Raw genomic sequence first — 17,884 nt, 5'->3', positions numbered from 1 at the left:
AGGCAATATACAGTATAGAAGACCCTTTTCAGAAGGATACAACATTGGATCTCTTTGAGAATGGGGCAGGGTAAAAAGGGGCAGTTAGGGAGTACTTTGGCTCTAGTGACAGAAGTCCTATTAGTTTTAAGATAGTATTGGAAAAGGATCAGTCAGGTCCACAGGGACAACATGTTTCTATTAGAGTGAAGGCAAGTTTAGGGAACCTTGGCTGATGAGCGATATTGAAGCTCTGGTCAAGAAAAAAAAGGAAGCATACATAGGGTTTAGGAAGTCAGAATCAAACAAATAACTATAAAAAGATTAGGAATACTCTTAAGAAGGATATCTGGAGGGAATAGAGGGCTTGAGATGGGTCTGGCAGGTAAGGTTAAGGAAAATCACAGGAGGTTCCGTGGCTATATTAAGAGCAAAAGGGTGGCTGGAGAAAGACAATAGGTCCTCTTAGAGATCAGCAATGTCTTGATCCACAGGAGATGTGTGGGACTTCTTATAAATATTTCTCCACTGTGTTTACCAAGGAGAAAATTATGGTTGTTCAAGAGATAAGGAAAACAAGTGGAGATGTTTTGGAGCTTATTCATATACCAGGGAAAAAGTGTCTGTAGCCTTACAGCGCATTGAGGGGATGAACCCACAGGGCTTGACCAAATGCATCCTTGCACTTTGTGGAAAGCTAGAAAGGAAGTTGAGGAGGTCTATGCAGAGCAATTTGTTTCATCATTAGCCACTGCTGAACTTCTGAAAGATTAGAAGGTGTCTAATGTTGTTCCATTGTTTAAAAAGAGTAACAAGGACATGTCAGGGAACAACAGACCGGTCAACCTGTCATCAGTGGTGGACAAGTTTCTAGAGGGTATTGTGAGGGTTAGAAAGAGTTTGATTAGGAGTCAGCATAGCTTTTTGTGTGGAAAAAAATGAACCTTTCAGAAGTTTTTTTGAAAGGTAACCAAAAGATGAGGGTAGAACAATCTTGATCACTGGACCAAGGAGTGGCAAATGGCTTTCAATGCAGATAAGTGTGGGATGATACATTATGAAAAATCAAATCAACAAGGACCTATTTATGAATGATAGTGTACTGGGGAGTATAATGGAACAGAGAGACAGGAGTACAGGTGCACAGTTTATTGAAAGCAGTGTCACAGGGAGATAATCTGGTGAAAAGGCAATTTCCTCAGTTCAGGCAGTGAGTATTGGAATTATGCTGCAGTTGCATAAGTCATTGATGAGATGGCACTTTGAACACTATGTACAGATTTGCTCACCATGTTATAGAATGGTGTGGTTAAATTAGGAAGAGTGCAGAAAAGATGTACAAAGACGGGGCCAGGACTAAAGAGTCTGGGTGTTAGGGAGTGGCTGAACTGACTAGGTCTTTATACCTTCAAATGTAGGAGAATGAGGTGTGACCTTACGGAAATATTTAAATCATGAGAGGTAAAAATAAGGTGGAAGGTAACAGTCTTTTCCCCAATGCTCTGTCACCATATCGTCTGCTTAGCAGAGATGTATAAGATATGGCTCAATAGTGTCATGGTAGTGTTTCTGGATTTTACTAAGAGGCGCATCAAGAAATATTTATTTCTTGTGTAATATATCTGAAGATAGACGATGTTGAGGGGGGTGGATGTATTTCATACTGAAGTTATTACAGTTTTGAGTAATGCCACCTTTCAGCATTTACTAATGCTCAATTAATATCATTCACAGGTGCTTCAGATCTCCCAGTACAGGATACAACAACTGTTAACCTGGAGCATTTAGTTGCAACGCCTTGGACAAGACGGGTAGAGACAAGTTTATCTCTGCTTTATTACCTTCTAAGTTAAAAGCTTATGCAAAGATTAAATTTCAAAGCATTCTGCCCTCAGCTTAGCCAGCATGTTGAAAAGATGCTTTAATTCAATTCTGCTCCACCATTCGATCAAGGCTGATTTATTTTCCCTCTCAACCCCATTCGCCTGCCTTTTCCCTATAACCTTTGATCTCTTTACTAATCAAAACTCTATCAACCTCCACATTAAATATACAGCCATCTGTAGAAATTAATTCCAGAGAATCACCACCCTCTGGCTAAAGAAATTCCTTTTCATCTCTGTACTCTGTACCCCAGTCAGTTTAGATTGACAACATCTCCTCCACATTCTCCATCAGCACAGGTGCACCACAATGCTTGTGCTTAGCCCACTTCTCTACTCACTTTAAGCACAGCACCAATGAAATAGTCAAGTTTGCTGACGATACCACTGTCATTGGTCGAATGAAAGGTGGTGACATATCAGCATATAGGACGGAGTTTGAAAATTTGGCTGAGAGGTGCCACAACACCAATTTCTTACTCAGTGCAAGCAAGACCAAGGAGCTGATTATTGTCTTCAGGATGAAGAAACCAGTGATCCACGAGCCAGTCCTCATTGGAGGTTCCAAGGTGGAGAAGTCAGCAACTTCAAATTTCTTGGTATTATCATTTCAGAGGACCTGTCCTGGGCTCAGCAAGTAAATGCAATTACGAAGAATGTACATCAGCGCCTCTACTTCCTTAGGAATTTGCAAAGATTCGGCATGACATCTAAAACTTCAACAAACTTCTATAGATGTGTATTGGAGAATATATTGACTGGCTGCATCATGGCCTGGAATGGAAACACCAATGCCCTTGAACAGAAATTCCTACAGAAAGTAGCAGATGAGGCTCGGTCCACCCTACCATTGAGCACATCTATTTGGAGTGTTGTCACAGGAGAGCAGCATCCGTCATCAAGGACCTTCACCACCCAGGTCATTCTCTCTTCTCTCTGTTGTCATCAGGAAGAAGGTACAGGAGCCACAGAAATGGCCTAGATAAGGAGGAAGGAGCACCTTTTTATCCTCATACAAAAATCTAATAGCAAACTAATGTTTACACTGCCTTAACAGTGGAAAACATTGCCTAAGGATCCTTGCATTACAGAGAATAAAGAAAATCTCTCACAGAAAAAATGGGAGATCTTCCATTTTGATAAATATAAACTTTCCATTCACACTTGAAAATGACATTTGGCTAAAATGCTGAACAGTAAAAACACCTATATTAGAATTTTGTTTATTGTCTACACTGCCTACCTTATTGCTATAACTTTAAACAAACTCATCTCCAAATTCCTAGACCTGGGACTCAATACCTCTCTTTGTAACTAGATCCTTGACTTCCTGACCCACAGACTGCAATCAGTAAGCTTAAGAAGCAACACCACCACAGTTATTCTCAACACTGATGCCTGACCTAGGGTGTGTCCTTGGCTCCCTACTCTCACAACTGTGTGGCCAGATTCTGCTCTTACTTAATTTGCAAGTTTGCAGATGATACCACCATACAGGGCCGCATCTCAGATGACAATGAGTCAGAATACAGGAAGGAGATGGAGAGCCTACTGTCATGACAACCTTTTCAACGATGTCAACAAAACAAAAGGTCAGGTCATTGACTTCAGGAAAAGGCACGGTACACATTTTTATCAATGTGAATGCATTGTGGCTTGGTATGGCAACTGCTCTGCCTGTGACCACAGGAACTGCAGAGTTGTGAACACAACTCAGCTCAGCATATCATGGAAACCAGTTTTCCATCTATGTACTTGTGCATGGTAAAGCAGCCAGCATAATCAAAGAGCTCAGCCACCCCAGTCATTTTCCGTTCTGCATCAGGCAGAAGATGAAAAAGCCTGAGAGCATGTGCCATCAGGCTCAAGGACAGCTTCTGTCCTAGTGTTATTAGACTATTAAACTGTTTCCTAGTATGATAAAAAGGACTCCTCACTTTAATATATTTCAGAATAGCCTTGCACTTTATTGTCTACCTGCACTGCAGTTTCTCTTTAACAGTAGCACTTTATTCTGCACTTTTTTAAAACACTGTTGTAATGAACCGATCTCTGTGAAGGGTATGTAAGTCAAGTTTTTTATTGTGGTACATATGCCAATAATAATAAACCAACTAATTTGCCATTCTGACAACTTCCTTCCTTGTGCACCAATCTGTTTGTCAAATGTCTTTCCTTTTTTCACTTAATTTTCACCTGATGAAGGTGAAACCACTTTTGCTTTTCAGGATTTTTACTACCATACTTAATTTTGACTGGGAATATGAGGGATTGTGGTTACTCATACCCATAATTAGGGTCAATCAAAGTTGAACATATAACACAGGAACAGGCCCTTTGGCCCATAATATTGTGCCAACCTAATTGAATTAGTAATCAAATACCCACCAAACATCCCTTCTGCCTACAAAATATCTATATCCTTTCATTTCATGCACATTCATGTGCCTATGAGCCATGTTCTTTGACCCCAAGATCCCTCAGCTCATTAACACTGTTAAGGGGCTTTCCATTAACAATGTAACAATCTCCTTATTTGATCCCCCAAGGTGGAAAGTTTCACATTTGATCAGGTTAAACTACCTGCCATTTCCACGCCCATATCCGTAACTGATGTATGTTTCGCTGTTTGGCAGAGAGTTGTGGAGCATTTTCCATATGACTGCAGGAGCAATGCTTCTGATCCTTTCATGTTCAGTGTGATTATAAACTGATTCTTCCATGAGTGACCAGCAACAGTTGAGATTCAGATCAATGTAATTGAAAATCTTACCAGAAACTAACTTTGGATTTTATACAATTATCAACTGAGTGAGCTGAAAGTAATAAAAACAGCACAGGGTGTGTAAAATTATTGCACTATATTGTCTATATGTTATTAATAAGTGTTGTTAACTCATTCAGAAATGGCTCCCTTCAAATTTGTGAACACCACTTTTGCCAGAATAACATTAGTGTTTTGACTGCGCCACAGAATTTCTAAGTCCATAGAATTTTGCAGTTCAGTATTTGTCCCCAAGTTACAGATCCATGTTGGCCATGCTTACCATAATACTAACTTAATTGTTCTATAATTTCATGCAGCCTGAAGAGAATGAGAGTCTGCACATCAAAGGAGACTGTTTATCAGAAGAAGGTAAAAGAACCTTTTTTTTACAATTCCATGGTCTTAAAATTTAAATCTGTTTTTATTTGGGCTGTAATCCAGTGTCACATTATCAATTATAATTTGACAAGCATTGCACTAAAAAAATACAAACCAAGTTTTGGTTGAACTACCAGTTACCCTCAATATTTCTTCTGCATTTCTGTTTTTCAATTTTTTATTTGTAGCTACCTAATTATTGGGTGGGTTGAGTAATTTTTTTGTATCATTCTCTGCATCCAAAGTTATAGACAAACTAGAGAAGACCATGGGTATAAAGTCTTGTCCTGGAGTTGTGGAGAAACTTCTTCCTAAAGCAATGGTTTTAGATGCCGCTGGGGAGGTAGGACACAGTAATCTTCAGGGGAATAACAATACATATTTGTGTTTCCAAATAACTAGGATGTTTTCAAATGTGCTCACTAAGACCTCGCATACATCATGTGATGCATGTGCATTTCCTCCAACATTGGAAGCAGTCGTCTATCCATGTCAGGCAGGTATCTTGATGAACTGCCTCAAAGGCAGACATGCATGTACCAAATGGACGCCATGCCAAACCCATGTTGTAACTCCAAGGCCCTTGACAACCAGCAACATTCATATTCATAGAAACCTCTGGGTGTGTAATTGGTATGGAAAACATGTGATGCATTTTGGATTATAGTAGGGTGAATGTAATCAGGTCTATCTACAGATTATTTTAGTTACTATTGTTGCCATTGATGAAATATAGACCATAAAACGTAGGAGCAGAATTAAAATTATACTGACACATTCAGATTCCTTACCACATTTGAGCTCCTGTATGCATTCACAATCCAAGAGACCTGAAAAAGCAGTCATGAAAAAGTGGGTGAGAACTAAAAATATTCAGTTTTTTGTTTTTTTTTTAACTTTTACTACAATTGATTTTCTTCCAGGGGAGAAAATTGAGGGGATAGTCTGCAGCTGCTAACTATCCCCTCAACAGATACAGTACATTGGGTGGAGTGTTCAGAATCAGAATCAGGTTTAATATCACTGGCATATGTCATGAAATTTGTTGTTTTGTGGCAACAGTGCATTGAAATACATGGTAATAAAAACTATAAATTACATAATTACATGAAATTACATTGGAGGTGTAGTGGACAGTGAGGAAGGTTTTCAAAGCTTACAGAGGGATCTGGACCAGCTGGAAAAATGGGCTGAAAAATGGCTGATGGAGTTTAATGCAGACAAGTGTGAGGTATTGCACTTTGGAAGGAAAAACCAAGGTAGAACATACAATGTAAATGGTAGGGCACTGAGGATTGCAGTAAAACAGAGGGATCTAGGAATACAGATACAAAATTCCCTAAAAGTGGCATCACAGCTAGATAGGGTGGTAAAGAGAACTTTTTGGTACATTGGCCTTTATAAATCGAAGTATTGAGTATAAAAGTTGGAATGTTATGGTGAGGCTGTGTAAGGCATTGGTGAGGCCGAATTTAGAGTATTACATGCAGTTTTGGTCACCGAATTACAGGAAGGATATTAATAAGGTTGAAAGAGTGCAGAGAAGGTTTACAAGGATGTTGCTGGGACTTGAGAAACTGAGTTACAGAGAAAGGTTGGATAGGTTAGGACTTTATTCCCTGGAGCGTAGAAAATGAAGGGGAGACTTGATAGAGGTATATAAAATTATGATGGGTATAGATAGAGTGAATGCAAGCAGGCTTTTTCCACTGAGGTTAGGGGAGAAAAAAACCAGAGGACATGGGTTAAGGGTGAAGGGGGAAAAGATAAAAGGGAACATTAGGGGGAACTTCTTCACACACAGAGTGGTGGGAGTGTGGAATGAACTGCCAGATAAAGTGGTAAATGCAGGCTCACTTTTAACACTTAAGAAAAACTTGGACAGGTACATGGATGAGAGGTGTATGGAGGGATAGGGGCCAGATGCAGGTCAGTGGAACTAGGCAGAAAAATGGTTCGGCATAGCCAAGGGGGGCCAAAAGGCCTGTTTCTGTGCTGTAATGTTCTATGGTTCTATAAGAAGTATATACAAAAAATAAATTGAATAAGTAGTGCAAAAAGAGAGTGAAAAATACTGAGGAACTGTTCGTGAATTAATTGTCCATTCAGAAATCTGATGATGGAGGGGAAGAAGCTGTTCCTGAAACATTGAGTGTGTGTCATCAGGCTCTTGTACCTCCTCCTTGATGATAGCATAGTTGATCACCTGTCTGTAATTTTCAATGTCAGTGTTTTTAAAAAAAAAAGTGAGGAGCTTTGTACAGGTAGAATTTCTTGTTGAACTACCTCAGAGTATAATAGGTCCAAATATTTTTGAAACATTTTAGAATTATGAGAAGGCATCTATTTGCCACAATGAATGTGGGATAGGGGAAAGAGGATTGGAACTTGGGGAAAGATCTAGACCCAGCAAACAGAAAACTCTCTTTCTGGTCCTTTGGAATTTTCAGAGAATAAGCTCTGTGATGCACCATCAATAACTGGTGGTCAATTGCTGCTTGTTCTTTCTTCCAGCCAATAAAAGCCTATCTCTCGCCTCACGTCTCCGTGAGTTATTGATGGTGCATCAATTTTATTGGCTGGAAGAAAGGACAAGCAGCAATTGACCACCACACTGCATCCTGGAGACTGAGGCCGGGGTGGTGTCTCCAATCGCCTTTATACCAGGGTCCGTGGGAGGAGCCACGGTCAGTGGGAGGAGCCACAGGAGCAGTCAGTGGGGGCGGGGGGGGCGTGTCCAGACAGGTATATGTAGTTCACCACACTCTGAATATGAGAGCGGGCAATATGCTAGAACTACAAGGCTTGTTAGATAGAAGCTTGAGTATTGTATATAGTTCTGCTCTCTGTGTTACAACATAGATGTGATTATACTAGAAGGGTTGCAGAAGAGATTTAAGAAGATGTTGCCAGAACAGGTAAATTACAGCTATAAGGAAAGATCGGATAAGCTAGAGCAGAGATGAAGAAAACCTTATTCAGACAGCAAATAGCATGGGCCAAGAACTCACTGCCCTGAGTGACAGAAAATGCTGTGAATTTCTAAAATATGTTATCGTAATATGCTGTTCGACAGCAGATTGCCAGAATGCTAAAAATATTTTACCAAAACCAAGAGGAGCACCAGAAAAGCTAAGAATAACCCTGTAGTTTAGATTTTGTTGTTGTGATCTGAAAATCCCTCCCAAAACCCAGTAGCATGTGTTTAGCAGGTGTCCTATGAACTATTCTTTATGTTCAAGCCTAAATATTATGTGCCTGCTTGAGGGCTATTTTAGAAATCACTTTATTTTGTTTTCCATGAATGACTTGATGCGCACTTTCCATATGTTGTTTTCAGTGATAAATGCAGGCACTAGAAAATGTTGTGACGAGCAGTTTTCTAAATCTATTCTTTACTTCTCACTTGCAGATATGAAAGACAGTAAATCATGCAAATATTGTTTAGAAACATGCAGAAACTCATTGTTAACTTCAACATGCATCACTCCTCCTTGCATTGGTGACATGATGAATGATGAAGATTTGTTGTACACACTGAGGTTAAAGCTGGATCCACACCACCCAACCATCAAAAACTGGAGGAACTTTGCCAGCAAATGGGGCATGACCTATGATGAACTGTGTTTCTTGGAACAGAAGCAACAAAGTCCAACTTTAGAGTTCTTGCTGAAGAATAGCGACCGAACTGTAGCACAGTTGATAGAACTCTGCAGGTTTTATAAGAGGGTGGATGTATTGAAAGTGCTGGAGGCATGGGTAGAGAGAGAGTGGCCTAAACAGTGGCATACAAAATAAAACAAAGGTAAAAGTGTTTCTGCCAATTTGTGTCAATTATATATAGACAGATCTCTGATGTTTTGGTGCTTTTTAATGCTCAGTGCTAAAACTTTTACAAAGTGATAATTAGAATTGAGGAGCATTAGGAAGGGTGATAGAATTGTGTCCTCTTAAGTGTCTGTCTATATGTCTGCAGCTCTGACTGTTCCTTTACCCTTTAAAAATGTAGTTCTTTTTACATTGGAAACGTAAGGACAATCTAGACAGGCTGAATTATCTGGTAAGGCTGAATGTGCTTGTTTAGGTCCGAGAAACTTAGAAAATATTTTAAAATCATAATGGATTAAATGCTACTTTTCTGCATAAAACGCTGTTTTGCTGCTTGTTTTAAGCTATAACTTGAAATACTGAGAGTACACATTTGCTGTCATTTTTCAGTTAACACATAAAGCTTTGGAAGCACATCAACACAATAACTTAAAGTAACTTAAAGCCCATCAGAGGAATTCTTGATAGTTTAGAAATCTAACATTTGAATCCAATGAAAGTAGGATGGTAGTGAACATTCTGTGTACTTGTTGCAAAAATTATGGCAGAAATATATAATGTGAATGACCCTTCCAAACTGCCCATTTTCAGTTTAACATTAATCTCCTGCTTGGTTTAGAAAAAAGATGTCATTGCAACATTCATTATCATAAATATTTCCATGAAATAATAGATCAGTGAGTTCAGAACAAAATTTGAAGAAAAACCTTTATATTATCCATTTAAGAATATACAGATAAAGTGCTGGCAACATATTAAAACTGAGTTGAAAAATTTGATCATCAAAGAGACCAATTTAAAGCTAATTATCCCACACGTGGTTGATATAATATTCCCATAAATATCATTATTACATGGTTACTTCAATAAAAATTGAGTCTTTTACATTAGAGTAAAGCAATAATATTTAACACATAAGACTGACATTTCAAGAAATATTTAATATATTTCAAAGTTTACATTTTCAAAACTTTAAAGAAACTATTTTATACATCAAATTTGATATTGAAGAATTAAGAAAATGCTGTACAAACCTGATCACACGCATGCTCTCTCTTTCTCTCTCTCTCTCTCTCATATATACTGTATACACTTTAATATTTTAAACAGGTATCTTTAGCTTATTCCATATATTATCTGGTATGGTCATTTCTATTAAATATAAGTTTGATGTATGAAGTTTTGCGCAAGATTGACAATTAAATATGTGATTATATAATTTTAGACTTCATCATGTCAATAAAATGACTTGCAGATTTTTAGGAGTCTGTGAAAATTGAAGCATGTTTTTAAGCAGGGTCCTAGTTTAGAAGTATCACCTTCAAAGAATGCCAGAATTGATTTGACTGTTTTGTGGTTATAATTTTTTTTTAAACTTTTGCCAAAGTTTTATTCTGATGGATATCTAGCATCCTTTGAAAGAGTCTATGACACACCTCTTTAAAGTCTGTGTGTTTTTTAGGGGGTTCTACGTATTTATCACCAAAACAAAAATGGTAAAAGTCCGAATATGCCAAGGATCCAAGGGAAAAGAAAAGACTGAAAAAGCCCTAATCTCAAAAAATAAGGATGGAAGTAGGCAATCAGTATGATTCCAGAAGCAATCTTTTTGCATGAAGTATTCCTCCAGAAGGTTACCTTTATGTTTGGGTTCATTTACTAAACTTAATTTCATGCAAGTTCCTTACTCTAGCCCATCAGAAAAGCTAGAATTAGTCATAGAAATGGACAGTTTGGCCCACCAAGACTGCACTAACCACAGAGCATCCATTCTATTCTCCCTACCTTCCCATCAACTCACTAGCCTACACGTGAGAGAAAACGGAGAGCAGCCAATTAACCTACTAACCTGCATGTCTTTTTGATGTGGGAGGAAACCTGATCACCCAGAGGAAAACGTGGTCACAGGGAAAGGTTGCAATTTCTAAACCGTACAAGGTTATGACTGGCCCAGGCTCATTATTGCTGTGAGGAAGCAGCTCTAGCAGCTGAATCACTATGCCTGCTACAGACTTTGAATGTGGATCCATGATGAAGTCAGTATTCCAGAATAGCCTAACTTACTGCTATTCTGAATTTAATAATGTTCCTTCTTTTTATTAAGTCTGGCTGAATACAATACATCAAAGATTAATCCTTTTGCTGAGGCTGATTTAAAAGTATTATATACCTGTTACAGAAATCAATCATGCCTTAATAATAATTTCCTTCAGTTATCAGACACAGAAAACTCAAGCTCTGGGAATATAGATTTTGTTGTAAATGTCCCAGAAGAATTTGCTTCCCTGGCCTTTGTGAAATCAACTGATCCCTTTGATTTATGATTAAAATTAAATAATTTTGAGAATTTGAACTTACTTTTTTTACTGATGGAATCAGCATTGACATTCATTGTGCTGGAAGATTTTGCTTGTAAATTAGCATTGTATTTTCCCTGTGCCGTTGCATCATCAAGGTCAGATACAGATGATGACCTTATTTTAAATGTTTCTCTTGAAAATTTATTCTCATCTGTACTTAGTCTAACTCTGGGAACAGAAGGATTTGGCATGTTCACATCAACACCAACTTCATGAAACTCGCCATTCAAATCTGGAGAACTAACACCACTTTTTGTATGCTTAGCACCTATGTTTGCACCTTTCAGTTTTCTTTCAGGCATGTCAATACCTGCACCTCCTTTTATATGTGCAGTAGGTAGGTTGAGATCTACATTTCCTGGAGACACATTAAGTGAAGGCTTCTTCAAACCTGAGCCTTTTGCACTTATATCAGGAACTTCAAGGTTCATGTCAGGCATATCAAAACCTACACCATTTTTAGGATTTTTAAGGTCTATATCTCCCTTAAGGGATGGAGCATGTATTTTAGCCTTAGGAACATTCAAATTACCACCTACATTTAGGGAGGGTTGTTCCATTCCTGAAATTTCCACATTAGGTTTTTTGAAAGTTGGAACCTTCAATTTTGCATCTACATCACTTGTCATGGTTGGTGTTTTCAAACTGAAGTTAGTATCTGGACTTGACCAATTTGTGCTAGGCATTTTAATATCCATGTTTCCATTTGAACCTTGTATTCCAAAATCTGGAGTTTCATAATTACCCTTAATATTAGGGCTTTGCACATCAATGCTAGGCACTGAACCACTAACATCCAGATCAGGTGCTTTGGGACCAGACATTCGGAAAGAAGGCAATTCAACCTTTGGCATTTTAAACTTTCCCTTTGCATTAGGCACATCAACATTAGGACCATTGATGTCAACATTTGGGCCTTTGAGATCAACTCTTGGACCTCTGATATCCCCCTGAAAGTCAGGAGCAGAAAGATCTATCTGACCTTTTGGTAGGCTCAGCCCATTATCAGGACCTGACAATGACAATTTATTACTTGGCAATTTAATTTTGGGTAATTCAAACTTTCCTCCTTTAAGTTCTGCATCTGGCAAGTCTGCATCTATTTCCCCTTTGGGAAGTTTCAAATTAACATCTGGACTTTCAAAATTTCCCTTAACATTTGGACCTGACACATCAATGCCGGGTGCTTTTAATGAACCATCAAAATCCACATCGGGTCCTTTGGGTCCAGATAGTCCAAAGGAAGGCATTTTCCATTTCCCTTTCGTGTCAGGAAGATCAACTCCTCCTTTAAGGTCAACATCAGGAGTTTTTATATCTGCCTTAACATCTGGTATAGACATGTCCAGTTCAGGCCCTTTTGGTTTATTTCCAGAGAGGGAAAATGTAGGTTTTTTGAATTTTGGGAATTTAAATTTTCCTTCTGTACCAAAGCCATCCACTTTTGGAGCATTTATGTCAATATTTGGACCTTTGAAATCTCCTTCTACTTTTGGAGTAGAGAGGTCTAACTTTGGTGTTGATAAGTTTAGGTCCACATCTGGAACGGAAACATTTCCTCCAGACATATTGAATGAAGGTTTCTTTATGCTTGGGCCTTTCAGCTTTACATCAGGAACTTCAAGATTCATATCAGGCATATCATAATCTGCATTTAACTGTGGTTTATTAAAGCCTATGCCAGGAGTTCGGATTCCTGCTTTAAGATCTGGAGCTGAAATATCAGCATCAGGTAGTTTAAGATTACCACCTAAGTTCACATTAGGTCCTTCAATTCCAGAAATGTTTAAATTGGGTTTCTTCAGTTTTGCATCTAAATCTCCTGTCACTTTAGGTGCTTTTAAGTTCAGGCTTGTGTCTGGAGTTGACAAATTTGCACTTGGCATCTTAAACACTGGCATTTTAAATTTTGGTTTATTAATCTCTGCCGTGGGAATGTTGAGGTCAATGTCTCCTTTTGGAAGATTTAAGTCAACATCTGGAGTGTCAAAATTCCCTTTAATATTCGGACCAGACATATCAATACCAGGGCCTTTCAAGGAACCATCAAAATCAACATCTGGGCCTTTGGGACCAGATAGACCAAAGGAAGGAATCTTTAAGCTTGGCATTTTAAACTTTCCCTTTGCATCAGGGCCTTCAATGTTAGGACCATTGATGTCAATATTTGGGCCTTTTAGATCAAGGTTTGGACCTCGGATATCTCCCTGAATGTCAGGAGCAGAAAGATCTATCTGACCTTTTGGTAGGTTCAGCCCTTTATCAGGACCTGACAATGACAATTTATTACCTGGCCACTTCACTCCTGGCAATTTAAACTTTCCTCCGGTAAGGTCAGCATCAGGCAAATTTGCATCCATTTCCCCCTTGGGAAGTTTCAAGTTAACATCTGGAGTGTTAAAGTTTCCCTTAACATTTGGACCTGACAGATCAACATCGGGAGCTTTTACTGAACCATCAAAATCAACATCTGGGCCTTTGGGACCAGATAGACCAAAGGAAGGTATCATTAAGCTTGGCATTTTAAACTTTCCCTTTGCATCAGGGCCTTCAATGTTAGGACCATTGATGTCAATATTTGGGCCTTTTAGATCAAGGCTTGGACCTTTCACATCAAGGTTTGGACCTCGGATATCCCCCTGAATGTCAGGAGCAGAAAGATCTATCTGACTTTTTGGTAGGTTCAGCCCTTTATCAGGACCTGACAATGACAATTTATTACTTGGCCATTTTACTCCAGGTAATTTAAACTTTCCTCCTTTAAGTTCTGCATCTGGAATGTCTGCATCTATTTCCCCTTTGGGAAGTTTCAAATTAACATCTGGACTTTCAAAATTTCCCTTAACATTTGGACCTGACACATCAATGCCGGGTGCTTTTAATGAACCATCAAAATCCACATCGGGTCCTTTGGGTCCAGATAGTCCAAAGGAAGGCATTTTCCATTTCCCTTTCGTGTCAGGAAGATCAACTCCTCCTTTAAGGTCAACATCAGGAGTTTTTATATCTGCCTTAACATCTGGTATAGACATGTCCAGTTCAGGCCCTTTTGGTTTATTTCCAGAGAGGGAAAATGTAGGTTTTTTGAATTTTGGGAATTTAAATTTTCCTTCTGTACCAAAGCCATCCACTTTTGGAGCATTTATGTCAATATTTGGACCTTTGAAATCTCCTTCTACTTTTGGAGTAGAGAGGTCTAACTTTGGTGTTGATAAGTTTAGGTCCACATCTGGAACGGAAACATTTCCTCCAGACATATTGAATGAAGGTTTCTTTATGCTTGGGCCTTTCAGCTTTACATCAGGAACTTCAAGATTCATATCAGGCATATCATAATCTGCATTTAACTGTGGTTTATTAAAGCCTATGCCAGGAGTTCGGATTCCTGCTTTAAGATCTGGAGCTGAAATATCAGCATCAGGTAGTTTAAGATTACCACCTAAGTTCACATTAGGTCCTTCAATTCCAGAAATGTTTAAATTGGGTTTCTTCAGTTTTGCATCTAAATCTCCTGTCACTTTAGGTGCTTTTAAGTTCAGGCTTGTGTCTGGAGTTGACAAATTTGCACTTGGCATCTTAAACACTGGCATTTTAAATTTTGGTTTATTAATCTCTGCCGTGGGAATGTTGAGGTCAATGTCTCCTTTTGGAAGATTTAAGTCAACATCTGGAGTGTCAAAATTCCCTTTAATATTCGGACCAGACATATCAATACCAGGGCCTTTCAAGGAACCATCAAAATCAACATCTGGGCCTTTGGGACCAGATAGACCAAAGGAAGGAATCTTTAAGCTTGGCATTTTAAACTTTCCCTTTGCATCAGGGCCTTCAATGTTAGGACCATTGATGTCAATATTTGGGCCTTTTAGATCAAGGTTTGGACCTCGGATATCTCCCTGAATGTCAGGAGCAGAAAGATCTATCTGACCTTTTGGTAGGTTCAGCCCTTTATCAGGACCTGACAATGACAATTTATTACCTGGCCACTTCACTCCTGGCAATTTAAACTTTCCTCCGGTAAGGTCAGCATCAGGCAAATTTGCATCCATTTCCCCCTTGGGAAGTTTCAAGTTAACATCTGGAGTGTTAAAGTTTCCCTTAACATTTGGACCTGACAGATCAACATCAGGAGCTTTTACTGAACCATCAAAATCAACATCTGGGCCTTTGGGACCAGATAGACCAAAGGAAGGTATCATTAAGCTTGGCATTTTAAACTTTCCCTTTGCATCAGGGCCTTCAATGTTAGGACCATTGATGTCAATATTTGGGCCTTTTAGATCAAGGTTTGGACCTCGGATATCTCCCTGAATGTCAGGAGCAGAAAGATCTATCTGACCTTTTGGTAGGTTCAGCCCTTTATCAGGACCTGACAATGACAATTTATTACTTGGCCATTTTACTCCAGGTAATTTAAACTTTCCTCCTTTAAGTTCTGCATCTGGAATGTCTGCATCTATTTCCCCTTTGGGAAGTTTCAAATTAACATCTGGACTTTCAAAATTTCCCTTAACATTTGGACCTGACACATCAATGCCGGGTGCTTTTAATGAACCATCAAAATCCACATCGGGTCCTTTGGGTCCAGATAGTCCAAAGGAAGGCATTTTCCATTTCCCTTTCGTGTCAGGAAGATCAACTCCTCCTTTAAGGTCCACATCAGGAGTTTTTATATCTGCCTTGACGTCTGGTATCGACATGTCCAGTTCAGGCCCTTTTGGTTTATTTCCAGAAAGTGAAAATGTAGGTTTTTTGAATTTTGGGAATTTAAATTTTCCTTCTGTACCAAAGCCATCCACTTTTGGAGCATTTATGTCAATGTTTGGACCTTTGAAATCTCCTCCTACTTTTGGAGTAGAGAGGTCTAACTTTGGTGTTGATAAGTTTAGGTCCACATCTGGAACGGAAACATTTCCTCCAGACATATTGAATGAAGGTTTCTTTATGTCTGGGCCTTTCAGTTTTACCTCAGGAACTTCGAGATTCATATCAGGCATATCATAATCTGCATTTAACTGTGGTTTATTAAAGCCTATGCCAGGAGTTCGGATTCCTGCTTTAAGATCTGGAGCTGAAATATCAGCATCAGGTAGTTTAAGATTACCACCTAAGTTCACATTAGGTCCTTCAATTCCAGAAATGTTTAAATTGGGTTTCTTCAGTTTTGCATCTAAATCTCCTGTCACTTTTGGTGCTTTTAAGTTCAGGCTTGTGTCTGGAGTTGACAAATTTGCACTTGGCATTTTAAACACTGGCATTTTAAATTTTGGTTTATTAATTTCTGCTTTGGGGATGTTGACATCAATGTCTCCTTTTGGAAGATTTAAATCAACATCTGGAGTGTCAAAATTCCCTTTAATATTCGGACCAGACACATCAATACCAGGGCCTTTCAAGGAACCATCAACATCCAGATCTGGTGTTTTGGGTCCAGATAGACCAAAGGAAGGCATCTTTAAGCTTGGCATTTTAAACTTGCCCTTGGCATCAGGCACATCAAAATTAGGACCATTGATGTCAAGATTTGGGCCCTTGAGATCAAGGTTAGGACCTTTGATATCCCCCTGAAATTTGGGAGCAGAAAGATCTATCTGACCTTTTGGTAGGTTAAGTCCTTTATCAGGACCTGACAATGACAATTTATTATTTGGCCATTTTACTCCAGGTAATTTAAACTTTCCTCCCTTAAGTTCTGCATCTGGTAAGTTTGCATCTAGTTCCCCTTTGGGAAGTTTCACGTCAATATCTGGACTTTCAAAATTTCCCTTAACGTTTGGACCCGACACACTAGGCATTTTTACAGAAGCATCGAAATCCACATCGGGTCCTTTGGGCCCAGATAGTCCAAAGGAGGGCATTTTCCAATTCCCTTTCATGTCAGGAGGATCCACATCCGGTATAGACGCATCCAGTTCAGGTCCTTTTGGTTTATTTCCAGAGAGTGAAAATGTAGGCTTTTTAAATTTTGGGAACCTCATTTTGCTTTCTGCACCAAAGTTGTCAGTTTCAATGCTTGGAGCTTCAAGATCAATATTTGGTGTTGATAAATTCAGGTCAATATCTGAAATGGAAATAATTTTCACATGTTAATTAAAGATATTTTTAATATTATGATTTTGTTTTTCATTTAAAGCATCATGTTTCTTTGTCTTTATTGCACCATTTGCACTCATCCCATTTCTTGAAATATCCACGTCAGTAGATCTTTTCTCTGCTGAACCACACGTAGGTATACTACCCACTATTGAATATTTGCTAATTTGTTCACTTTATTTTGAGATTAAATTTGGAACTGTTAGTTTGCATCTGTTACTTAAAGATTAGGAGCAATTTTATTTCTTCTTAACTTTTGAGGTACTGTACATTTAATTTTAGGAATATTTTATATTGCAGTTTTTTTGTATTGATTAAGATCTTAATGATCATTTTGCCCCCAGTAAATAAAATGTTTGCTGGATGATAAATATGCAGGTTAGTAAATTTTAGTTACTCGCTAGTATTATCAAACTGCACTTATCTGGAAGGCTTCTCTGTAACTCAGCTTGCTAAATCCAATTTTCCTCACAGGAAGATTGAAATTCCATTAAATCTATCATCTACGATATTAATCACTATACCTCTTTTCAGCTCAGATTATCAGTGGGTGTTGTGTTTATGACATTTTGCACATCAGTAAACATTGTAACACA

General features: G+C 38.5%; 2 protein-coding genes across 2 annotated transcripts in view; one reads left to right on the top strand and one right to left on the bottom strand.

The window, feature by feature from the left end:
- Positions 1-9,200, top strand: part of edaradd (EDAR-associated death domain) — a 93,385-nt gene extending 84,185 nt beyond the window's left edge. The window contains exons 4-6 of the mRNA XM_073050147.1: positions 1,714-1,790; positions 4,947-4,998; positions 8,420-9,200. Coding sequence (XP_072906248.1) covers positions 1,714-1,790; positions 4,947-4,998; positions 8,420-8,805 — 515 coding nt within the window. The 3' untranslated portion in view covers positions 8,806-9,200. The remainder of the gene's footprint in view (positions 1-1,713; positions 1,791-4,946; positions 4,999-8,419) is intronic.
- Positions 9,201-9,525: 325 nt separating this feature from the next.
- The window catches only part of LOC140730306 (neuroblast differentiation-associated protein AHNAK), a 33,038-nt gene continuing 24,679 nt past the window's right edge, over positions 9,526-17,884 (bottom strand). Inside the window, exon 6 of the mRNA XM_073050539.1 lies at positions 9,526-17,256. Coding sequence (XP_072906640.1) covers positions 11,045-17,256 — 6,212 coding nt within the window. The 3' untranslated portion in view covers positions 9,526-11,044. The remainder of the gene's footprint in view (positions 17,257-17,884) is intronic.

This window comes from Hemitrygon akajei, chromosome 7 (genome assembly GCF_048418815.1).
Source record: "Hemitrygon akajei chromosome 7, sHemAka1.3, whole genome shotgun sequence".
Lineage (NCBI taxonomy): Eukaryota > Metazoa > Chordata > Chondrichthyes > Myliobatiformes > Dasyatidae > Hemitrygon > Hemitrygon akajei.
The sequence above is the reverse complement of the archived record's forward strand: the minus strand, read 5'-3'. Positions and strand labels throughout refer to the sequence as shown.